Source organism: Pseudophryne corroboree, chromosome 12, assembly GCF_028390025.1.
Source record: "Pseudophryne corroboree isolate aPseCor3 chromosome 12, aPseCor3.hap2, whole genome shotgun sequence".
NCBI classification, from domain to species: Eukaryota; Metazoa; Chordata; class Amphibia; order Anura; family Myobatrachidae; genus Pseudophryne; species Pseudophryne corroboree.
The window spans coordinates 137,774,439-137,786,907 of record NC_086455.1 but is presented as its reverse complement, the minus strand read 5'-3'; the positions used below and the strand labels follow the sequence as shown (position 1 = coordinate 137,786,907).

The window sequence follows — 12,469 nt, the reverse complement described above, 5'->3', positions numbered from 1 at the left end:
TGAAAACAGTTTTTGTAGCTTTGAATTGGATAAAAAACTAGAGAGACCCACCTTTCTGAAGGTACTGGGAACTTGGGGATCAGAGCTCAGGAGCCAGAGCAATTAACCAACGAAAATATAAAACTGCATATTAGGCTTGTGGAGCTGAAGCAGGGGCCAGCTGCTTGAAGGCTGATATCTTTGGTTTTGGGCATAACAGAGACAAGATGTTAGTGTCCACCAAAAGGGGAGAGTCTCAGATTTTGGAGTATACCATCAGAAAAATTCTAAGTCAGACAGAACCTGAGAGATCTGGCTGGGAAGAGCAATTAACAGGCTTGGATGGAGACCACTGCTTTCAAGTCGAATATCTCCGGTTCCCCAGGGCCGATTTTCAAAAATCTGGTACCCCTGGAAAGAGGGCAACCTCAGCTATCAGGATGAGGCCTTTATACTCCTGGGGCCCTTGGGCAAGAGCCCATTGAGCCCATACGAAAAGACGGCCCTGCCAATATCTACACAGTTGAGTGATTGTCTGCTGGCGATTACGGTTGCGATTGTGACCATTTTTGGAGCGTATCCCAGGCTGTGACTTTGTTTCTGTATGCAGATAACATGACACTGGCAGCTTAGTTGTGTTGGCCATTCCGACTGACCGTAGACTCATGCAGTAAGTTAATGTTTCCATGATCTGCGACCGATGCTGTACATGTGTAGGCAGTTGCAGACAGCTGCAGTTGCTCCGGTAGGCATCTCAATACAAATTCTGACAGCTTTTGCATTAGCATATTTTGGTACATCCATAGCTACAAAAAATGCAGCTGCAACAACAATAGCTGGCCCCTGCTCCCTATCCTAATAGATCAGAAGACCATGGCAGTAGGTGCCACAGATTGGCTAGTTGGGATGTCTCTCAGCAGCAGAGGCAGTGCCCAGTGTGTAAAGGAAGCAATCAATCAATCAATCAATCAATCAATCAATCAGGAATAGAGGATAGACAGAGGCAGGCTTGGACTGGCCCACAGGGGTACTGAGGCCCACCTCCTTCTCTAAGGATCAGGTTCCAGACTGTGCACTTGAATTATACATTATACATATGTTACCTTGTACTGGACTATAGTGTATTTTCTACAGTTCATTGCTGTTATTAATCTGGTAAATTATCATGCATGCATCAGCTGAATATACTGCATATATTTATGAAGGGGCCCAGATGTTGTACTCTCTAATGGTTAGTCAAACCAATGAGGTGTCAGGCCGTGCCCCCTCTGCAGACTGACCACACCCCTCAACATGTGCCTCTACCACAGCAATTTTCCAGGTGGGCCCTACATGCCCCAGTCTGACACTGGACAGAGGTGAGAGCAGCCGAGGGGAGCATCTGACACATGAGCATCACTGAGTCCATCATCATCACCACTACCAGCCGGGTACCAGCACCAATTCCCCACCTGATAACAATGTGATTTCCCTGTATTGCCTACCATTTGCCAGACAGCAGTCAATATTCCTGTGTAGTACCCTATGTACATGGCAACTTTCTCCCTTCTCCTCTGTCTCCATCTTCTCCACCACCCTGTATCTGCCCCTTGCTGAAGGGCAGATAGTGTCCCCCCTGTGAGTTTTTTTTATGAGAGTGGGACCATGCCTCCACAATTAGACCATGCCTCTTATAAAGTGCCAGGGCTCAGTCCAGCTTTCTATGGTTCTGGACAGTGTTAGTCGGTGGAATGCATTTCACAGTTGTATGCAACATTTTTAGCCACACTTTGGGCCTAATTCAGATCTGATTACAGCAGCAAATTTGTCAGCAAATGGGCAAAACCATGGGCCTAATTCAGACCTGGTCGCTGAATATCTCAGTCTTGCAATGGTTTGCGCTAGATCAGTTACCTAGGCTCCAGGGCAACCGTTCGCACACACCTCGAACAGATGTATTCACACTGGGCCGGTTGCTCCAAGTGCGCATACATCTTGCACATCATGCACTGAGTGAGATTCTCAATCACGGCCCCACCCATTTTGTTTGAAAACTAACTTCCTGTTATCTTCAGAAAAATAGTACAATTTTGCAAATAATATGGTACTATAGCTTAGCTGTGAAGAGAAGCAATATTCAACAACAGAACAGTAAATGATAAAACTATGTGCAATAGTGTATCAATGCAAACAGTCAATATAGTAATGATACTCGTGTGTCCAGGGGAATCTGGACCTGTCTGGACCTCCTGCAGCACACACATGAGAGGCTCAGCTGTTCCCCAGCTCACACACTCGGGGTCAGTCAATTACAGGTACCTTCAGTTTAAGCTCAGCTTCCCTCCCCCTCGCACCCCCCCCCCCGACTCCTGGCTCAGAGTCAACACCACACTCTCACTGAGAGCTGAGAGCAGCAGTAGCAGCAGAACCCTCCTGCTACCTGCTTCTGCTCCTTTCACCGTCTCCCATACACTCTCCTTGAGCTGCAGCAGCAGTGCTCACTCCTGCTGACTACTTGCTCAGTGGCTTTCACCTCCTCACACACTTGCACACAGGGCGGCAGCTCACTCTCCCGCTGCCCATTCTGCTCCCGCACCCAAACAGGCACACTCCCTTACACCCAGAGCGGCAGCTCATGCTCCTGCTACCCACTCCACTCCCTCACTGTAATCCCCCTCGCAAAAGGAGCGTCAGTCTCCCGCTACTCCTGTACCCACTCGGGCACCTGCACTTCTGCTTCCGGTTCAACTCCTGCTTCTGGTTCAATGCCCTATCACCATAGTCTGTACATTGCTGAATTCATCTCTCCCTCTATCCTGACTAGTTCCCTAGTTTCTGCCACTGAAAAACATCCCCACAGCATGATGCACGGTGTCTGGTTTCCTTCAAACATGACGCCTGGCAGTCACGCCAAAGAGTTCAGTCTTTGTCTCATCAGACCAGAGAATTTTGTTTCTCATGGTCTGAGAGTCCAACGCGTGCATTTTGGCAAACTCCGGTTGGGCTGCCAAGTGCTTTTTACTAAGGAGTGGCTTCCATCTGGCCACTCTACCATACAGGCCTGATGGGTGGATAATTACAGAGATGGTTGCCCTTCTGGAAGGTTCTCCTCTCTCCACAGAGGATGCTATAGCTCTAACAGAGTGACCATTGGGTTCTTGGTCACCTTCCTAACTTGGGCCCTTCTCCACTGATCACTCAGTTTAGATGGCCGACCAGCTCTATAAATAGTCTTGCTGGTTCTAAACTTCTTCCATTTATTGATGATGGAGGCCACTGTGCTCATTGGGACCTTCAAAACAGATATTTTTCTGTACCCTTCCCCAGATTTTTGCCTTGAGACAATCCTGTCTTGGAGGTCTACAGACAATTTCTTTGACTTCATGCTTGGTTTGTGCTCAGACATGCACTGTCAAGTGTGGGACTTTATATAGACAAGTGTGTGCCTTTCAAATCATGTCCAACTGAATTTACCACAGGTGGACTCCAATTAAGCTGTAGGAACATCTCAAGGATGATCAGTGGAAACAGGATGCACCTGAGCTCAATTTTGAGCTTCATAGCAAAGGCTGTGAATACTTATGTACATGTGATTTCTTAGTCTTTTATTTTTAATAAATTTGCAAAAATCACAAAAACTTTTTTCACGTTAGCATTATGGGGTATTGTGTGTAGAATTTTGAGAGAAATTTTTCTTTAATTCCATTTTGGAATAAGGCTGTAACATAACAAAATGTGGAAAAAGTGAAGTGCTTGAATACTTTACGGATGCACTGTATATATATATATATATATATTTTTTTTTTTTTTTCTAAAGATACAAATGAGGAGAAAGTGCGCTCATAGTGCAGATAAGTATTTTAATGGATAAAACAACACTGTGTACAATCCAGGACAGGTAATTTAAAGACTCGTACCCTGATTACCCACTCTGTGGGCTGATTACCACATGATATAAATGTTTCCACAAGGCTGTCTCAATGATCGCCTACCACAGTCCGGGACACAGCACCGTCTCCAGCCGTAAACACGTCAGGATCCGTCCAGCCACCGTGCCGTGCAATCGACCAGATCAACCAGTATAATTGTGGAGAGAAGACGTCAGACAGACCACGCCCCTACCACGGGGGCGTGGTCTGTCTGACGTCTTCTCTCCACAATTATACTGGTTGATCTGGTCGATTGCACGGCACGGTGGCTGGACGGATCCTGACGTGTTTACGGCTGGAGACGGTGCTGTGTCCCGGACTGTGGTAGGCGATCATTGAGACAGCCTTGTGGAAACATTTATATCATGTGGTAATCAGCCCACAGAGTGGGTAATCAGGGTACGAGTCTTTAAATTACCTGTCCTGGATTGTACACAGTGTTGTTTTATCCATTAAAATACTTATCTGCACTATGAGCGCACTTTCTCCTCATTTGTATCTTTAGAAAACTTATCTCCTGGAGTCCGGAGTGAATATAGGAGTAAAGTGCTGCGGTAATTAAACTTACCTGTGCCTGAAGCCCGGATTGTTGATCTGTGGACTACCTAACATAGAGTCACCAGCGCACCTGTATATACTTGTTTCAATATATATATATATATATATAACACACGGGGGGGGGATATAGTGACCAATGGTGTCTTAAAACAATTCAATAAAAGTGGATCTAAAAGATATATATAAATATATGTAGTATATATATAAAACAATGAGTAACCAGATCAAATGGATCTATAAAAAGTTAATTTATTAATACATTAAAACAGACAATAATAGCTATACTAAAATTTGAGCAGCAAATCTCTTTAAAAAATGGGATAAACACAATAGACACAATGCAATATAATACCAGTTAAAATGTATGGTAAAATATGTAAAACAATTTTAACTTAACTTGGTATAAGGTCACTGCCAGGTAGCCCAACGTGTTTCGTCATTCAGACTTCATCAAGGCGACCCCTTGATGAAGTCTGAATGACGAAACGCGTTGGGCTACCTAGCAGTGACCTTATACCAAGTTAAGTTAAAATTGTTTTACAAATTTTAGTATAGCTATTATTGTCTGTTTTAATGTATTAATAAATTAACTTTTTAAAGATTCATTTGATCTGGTTACTCATTATTTTATATATATACCACATATATTTATATATATCTTTTAGATCCACTTTTATTGAATTGTTTTAAGACACCATTGGTCGCTATATCCCCCCCCCCCCCCCCCTGTGTGTTATTAATCCATTTCTACAGGGAACCACCATCCCTGTGTTTTTGGGGGACAGCTGATGCCCTGTATTAACCCATAGGGAGTGTCATTTATTTCGACTACATGTGGTTTTTAGATTTCTGGTGTTGTACACAAGTGGCGCAATAATCTCCCCCCTTTTTTATAAAAAAAAAAATATATATATATATATGTAAAATCACTGAGACATGATTTTCAAATACACTGACATTGCAATATTTAAAAATACCTATTTTACACTGATTTTTTAGGCTGTTATTTCTGCATATATCAATTAAAATTTTTCGCATATTGGGGGTAATTCTGAGTTGATCGCAGCAGGAACTTTGTTAGCAGTTGGCCAAAACCATGTGCACTGCAGGGGAGGCAGATATAACATGTGCAGAGAGAGAGTTAGATTTGGGTGTGGTGAGTTCAATCTGCAATATAAATTGCAGTGTAAAAATAAAGCAGCCAGTATTTAGCCTTCACAGAAACAAAATAACCCACCCAAATCTAACTCTCTCTGCACATGTTATATCTACCTCCCCTGCAGTGCACATGGTTTTGCCCAACTGCTAAAAAAGTTCCTGTTGCGATCAACTCAGAATTACCCCCTATCTACAAATATAAATTGTTAGTACTTGCATATAGCAGCTTGTTAAATGAATAAACATAGATCCCAAATGTAATGGCCCTTTGGGTGTGATTATTGTTCTAAGATCATGATTAATGTTTACCAAAAGCAACAGAGAAAAAATACCCCTGGAGAATACTGAAACATATAAACTGTGACTGTTGATTTAACCATAAATATTGCACTGTAAAGCATGCTGTGTATCAGTAACACAGTACTGTATATGTAACACAGGTCTGTCTATACAATTCTTTACATTTTCCAATGAACTGTTGAAGAAACGGGTGTAGTATGGCTGACCGCAGCTTGCCGACGCCGGGATCCCGGCAGCATACCGACGCCGGGATCCCGGCGGGGAGGGACGAGTGCAGCAAGCCCCTTGCGGGCTCGCTGCGCTCACCACGCTGCGGTCTCAGTGGCGACGGGCTCTATTCCCACTCTATCGGTGTCGTGGACACCCACGAGTGTAAATAGTCCATGTTGGTCATCAAGCCGACCATCAGGATAGTGAGGGGTCGGGATGGTGGAGGAGGTCATGTGACTGTCGGTCTCCCGACCGCCGGTCACATGAATACCACCCGAAGAAACTGGGGTATGATATTTTACACAGTGATATTTATTCAGCGCTCGTTGCCATGTTCACTCTGCTTCACTTCATGATACAAGAATATTGAGCACATTTATAAATCATATAAACAAAGTTACCTATCATTTCCACATTTTGGAGTTAGAGTTGTAGGCAAGTCAAAACAGAGGATAAAAGCACAATTTGCACAATGGTAAAACCATGTTGCACTGACTTAAAATGTGCAGAGAGAGAGAAGGGTATATTTACTAAAGTGTCAGTTTTTAGGATTGGTAATGTTGCCCATAGAAACTAATCAAATTCTACTTTATTTATATAGCACCTTCTAGAAGATAATAGCTAGAAAATTGCATTGGTTGCCATGTGCAACATCTTCACTTTTAAAAAACAGCACTTTAGTACTGTAGATATACCACACAGAGGCAGCTTCAATTGGATTATTATAAAGCAGCAACATGATTCAATGCTAAAGAAGCTTGAGTGTGCATTGAATCCTGTGCTGTATTTATTTTCTACAGTACATGTTAAAGAAGCCAGTCTTTTTGCAACTACATTATATATATATATATATATATATATATATATATATATATATATATATATATAATTTTTTTGTTTTTTTGTTTGAGAAAAATGCTTTTCGGGACTGTGTATGAAATATGGAGACAAACAAAAAAGTTGGAATTTTTATCTGTCTGTTTGTTCTGGCATCACACAAAAACTCCTGGATGTACTGTATCTTCCATTTTTTGTGCAAAAGTGTTTGTTGCTTTCCATTTTTATGTCACAAATGTAGCCAAAATAATGTAGGAAAGTCTTTTTCAGAACAATTTGCTTTTCTCTATTGTACACGTGTTTAGTAAAATGCTTATTTTGTAGATGGAAGAGTATATTATGTACAAGCAATAATATATTCGCAATATAAATGAATTCATAAAAATGTAATGTATTACTTTATTTTTTATTTATTTCAAGTGAGCTTGTTTTTTTATTTTCTTATTTTTTTACTTGTATATCAATTTTGCCTAATTTTACAGACATAAATGTAATACCATTGCTTTAATTTTCCTTTTTTACAACATCTGGAAAGATATGCAGGTCAATTTGCTTAATTATATAACATTTTTATATTTTTCCAATCATATCACAATCAAATATTGCTTACATTTTATGAATCTCTTTAGTAGGCCAATCCCAGCATTCACATACAACATATTCTGCTCCTGAATTTTCATCTACTTTTACCTTATCTATATTAAATATTTGATGAGCAGAATACTCAGAGTGAGCATCTGGAAACTATAGGCGATACCACATAGGCATTTTTATCCTCATATGATTGACCCAGGGTGGTTCTAGACAAAGTTGTGCCCAGGTCGGAACATTTCCTTTAATGCCCCTCTTAAAAAAAACAAACAAAAAAAAACTATATTATTTTGTGTGTGTAACAAGTAAAAAAAGACACCTTACCTATATGGTGGTTTCTCTGCAACGTATTCCTCTGTAATAATTGGTCCTCCTTGGGAGACATTTTAGTAGGTATTAACTATTCATGTATATCACCTGGTCCAAAAGATGCTTATTTGTGTAGGAATTTGACCAATGTCATCATCATACAACAGAGGTTCAACTAGACTTGTGCCCACTGTTTCACCTTCTGCCATGTGTCCCTTTCAGCCTCCTGCCCAATGCGTCTCTCCAGTCACCTGCCCCAGTGTCACTCCAACCTACTGTAACTCCAGGATCCTGTCTTTCCAGCCTCCTGTGCCTCTCCAGTTTTCTGCCCTATCACTCCAGCCTCCTGCCCCCTGTCACTTCAGCCCCCCGATCCATGTCTCTCAAGCCTCCTGTCCTGACACGTTAGCCTCCTGTTTTCCCAGCCTCCTGCCCATGTCCCTCCAGACCCCTGCTTCCTGTCACCCCAGTCTCCATATCTTTTCAGCCTCCTGCTCCATCACTTCAGCCTCCTGCCCCACGTCTCTCAAGCCTCCTACCTCATCACTCCAGTCTTCCTTCCCCGGCAAGTCAGTCTCCTGTGTTACCTCAGAAGTGAACCTCCTTTTGGGCACCTCCATTTTGCCGTCTTCTTTGACTGATTTCACTGATTACTAATTTTTTTTGTTAGTCTTCCTTTCAGCAGTGTGGAGTGAAGGAAAGGCATTGGCGCATATCAGAGGCTGTGGCTCCAGGGAGAGATGCTGAGTTCTGGGTTGGACAGCAGTAAACAGAGGCAGTCTGAAGCACACCTCTAACAGAAGGTGCTGGCAGACTGACTGTGGCTGCATCCCCAGGCAACAGCACCATAGGCAATAGCCCTGCCAGCAAGCCCCTTGAGCTGCCCCTGAATAGACCAGCTGTGTTTCCCAATCCATGTAGTTGTGCCAATGCCAGCTACTGACCAAATATGGAAGAGGAACATGCTTTATCTATAATATGCATTTTCAAGTTTTCAAGTAATGAGAGGTATTACACCACTAGGAATTTACAGGCAGAACTTTGTATAAGGTTATTACGTAAATGTACACATTATTTGAAACAAAGAAGAATGGTGTTCTGTGTCTCACACTTGAATGGTTGACATTTAAGTAAGTAAATTAGGAAAATATTATTGAAAATAACTGAGTTTGTGCTTCATTGTTGTTGCCTGGTTTTCGGGCAACACACTGATGATATCTCTGCTTACCAATCAGTAGCAGGAGTAGATGTAAAAAATGTTGCAGCAATATTAAAGGTGAGTTCCTGTGCTTAACTAATCAGGTAATATTGTCAAATTAAATGGAGCATCTGTGTGATACGTAGGTCAATCCTGATGCCCCTGACTGAAGCTTCTTTTCAGGATGTCCCCTCCATCTATGTTTGAGTTTTGTTCCCTGGATTCTGGAGTTAGTGTCAGATCACAAATAATGCTGTGCTACCAGTTGTATACTCTTCTTCTCAGAAGGACATTGGATGACTTAGCCAGAAGTCACCGAAACCACTTTTGTGGGTTGGTCACCATTAGGCATCATAAGAGGGAGTAAGCAGAAACAATTGTTGGCGCTGTTTGGGCATATAGGAGACTACGGCTATATCGCAAGGCCTTATGGTGGTAGACTTATCTGCTTGCTTTCTCCTCGCTGCCATATGAGTTATAGTGTATGTTATCAATAAATTAATTGTCTATGTGCTTATTTATTAGAGTTTAAGTTTTTTTTTTTATCACTGTGTAAGTACTACCTGGGCTGTCTTTTCGTATGGGTTCAGCGGGCACTTGCCCAAGGGCCACAGGAGTATAAAGGCCCTAGACTGATAGCTAGGAGTCCACTTTTTCCAGGGGTATCAGATTTTTGAAAATCGGCCCTGTGGAACTGGAGATATTTGACTTCAAAGCAGTGGTCCCCATTCAAGCCTGTTAATTGCTCTTCCCATACAATTATATCGAGCTCTATCTGACTTAGATTTTTTTTTTAGGGTATACTTCAAAAGCTGGACACCGGCAGCTTGTCTCTACTATGCCCAGAACCAGAGATATCAGTCTTCCAGTAGATGGTCCCTGCTCCAGCTCCACAAGCCTGGTATGCAGTTTTATATTTTCATTGATGAATTACTTTGGCTCCTGAACTCTGATCCCCAAGTCCCCAGTACCTCCTGAAAGAAGTTTTTTTTATCCCATTAAAAGCTATTTCCAGGATCTGGAGATATCTGCAGTCAAGCACCTTCCACCAGAAAATTATGAATATTAAGCCCACTCCACTATCCACCCTTCCCCTGTGTGTTAAGCACCCCCTACCACCCCGGAAGTCATGTACTGGGGCCCCTTCATTCAGCCCTAGAATTTAGAATTCTCCCTCCCGCCCCATCTCCCACCTGTGCACTACAGGAGTAGTTAGCAGAAATTACTGCTCCAGGTCCTACATTCTGAGCGGAAGATAGAATACCCACTACCGCCAGCGGGACATCAAAGCTGACGCTGATAGCACTCCCCACCCCTATTGCTGGAAGATGGGTAGGGGCCCCAGTGCATTGTTTTGCCCAGGGCCTACACTGCTGTTAAGACGGCAATGAGTACTACATAGCTAACATATGCTATTAAGGGGTTAATAAAATGTACGTTCACATTTAAGTTCATTGGATGACCTCTCCAATGATATATTTTCCTATTTATTAAAAGGTCTGACTGTAATTCTAATGGCATGTGAAAATAAAACCCAGGTGACAGAATTTATCCTGGAAGGTCTTTCAAAAGATGTAACAATACAGTCCAAACTCCTATTAATTTTTTCCTTCATATATACAATTACCCTCATTGGAAACTTCACTCTGATTCTCCTGACAAGAATAGACAGTGAATTATCTACTCCTATGTATTATTTCCTTTTTAACCTCTCTCTTTTGGACATAAGTTTCACCACTGTCACCGTCCCAAATATGTTAGTCAATCTTTACTCCAAAAAGAAATCAATTACATATATAGGATGTTTCACCCAGTTGTATTTCTTACATTTTTTGGGAAGTTCTGAATGTCTTTTGTTGGCTATCATGAGTTTGCATCGTTACATGGCTATATGTGAGCCTCTCAGGTATACCCAAATTATGAACATGGATGTTTGTCTACGGATGGCACTTGGCTGTTGGTTCAGTGGTGTTTTATTCTCATGTTCTCATACATTTCATGTAGCAAGTTTATCATTTTGTAATTCAAATGTGATCAACCACTTTTTCTGTGATATCCCGCCACTTCATCAGGTGTCAGCCACTGACACACGCAGAAGTACTTTGGAAATATTTATATTAGGTGGATTTGTTGCAGGAGGGTGTTTTCTCTTGACCATGGTTTCCTATGTTCTAATAATAAGTTCAATACTGAAAATTAATTCAGCAAAAGGAAAAAGTAAAGCTTTCTCAACTTGTGCTTCCCATCTAATGGTGGTTTCCATTTTCTTTGGGACCATACTCTTTATGTATCTAAGACCTCCATCTGCTTACTCTCTAGAGAACGATAAATTGTTCTGTGTTTTTTACAATATTTTTACACCCATGCTCAATCCAGTAATTTACAGTTTTCGGAATAAAGATGTAAAAAGAGCTATGGTGAGATTGTCCAAAAAGATGAGCAGTTATTCTTGAAGGTTCTATCTATCTATCTATCTATCTATCTATCTATCTATCTATCTATCTATCTATCTATCTATCTATCTATCTATCTATCGCATCATAGGTGATGGCACTCACAAAGTTCAAACGACATCATGCTGTGGTGCATCCTAGGAGTATCCACAGAATCCATCCATAGTTAGCCAGATATAAATCCAGATATAGAGAGAGCACTTAACAGTCTTCTTTCTTTATATTCAAAAATGGTTTTCAATACCTTACATCATATTTAAATGCACGTACAGATGGGTCCAACTTTATCTTGACTTCTTTGCTGCACCTAGGCACACCATGGTTTAATAACATAAGCCTTTTATCTATTGTTCTCAGCTGCAATACAATACAGAGAACAATACATCATGGGATTAAGTCATTACAGCAGGGGATTGTCTGACTGACCTGGCTCAATTAATCCTATTAAAATCCAAGATAAACATGGACCCATCTGTATGTATATACTGTATACTGTATATATTTATAAATAATATTTTTTGTTTTATTATAATTTTATAATACATTATTACAACACTTAGGGAACTATTCATGAAGCAGTGAAAAAGAGTGGTGAAGTGAGCTAGTGGAGAAGTTGCTCATGGCAACCAATCAATGTGAGGAAACATTTATAAAGTGCATTCTGTAAAATTATACAGAGCAGCTGATTGGATGCCATGGGCAGCTTCTCCACCGGCTCACTGCTCCACACTTTTCACTGTTCCATGAATTGACCCCTTAAATACAGCATATGTAAAACTACATATATAAATGCCAAATACCACTGACTGACTCACTGACTCATCACAAAATCTCCGGAACCATGACAGTAGCTTTGTTTTGTGACGTAGGCTCCCGCTAAGAAGGGATTTTCAGAAGTCCACCCCAAAAGGTGTGAAAAGTTTTTTTTTTTTTTTAATATAAATTCTTAATTATATCTTAATCCAGAT

General features: G+C 41.2%; 1 protein-coding gene across 1 annotated transcript; it reads left to right on the top strand.

Moving 5' to 3' along the window:
- The first annotated feature begins 10,562 nt into the window (after positions 1-10,562).
- LOC134979969 (olfactory receptor 5F1-like) lies at positions 10,563-11,501 on the top strand. The gene has a single exon (XM_063946572.1). The coding sequence runs from the start codon at positions 10,563-10,565 to the stop codon at positions 11,499-11,501; it is 939 nt and encodes a 312-aa protein (XP_063802642.1).
- The last annotated feature ends 968 nt before the right edge of the window (positions 11,502-12,469 follow it).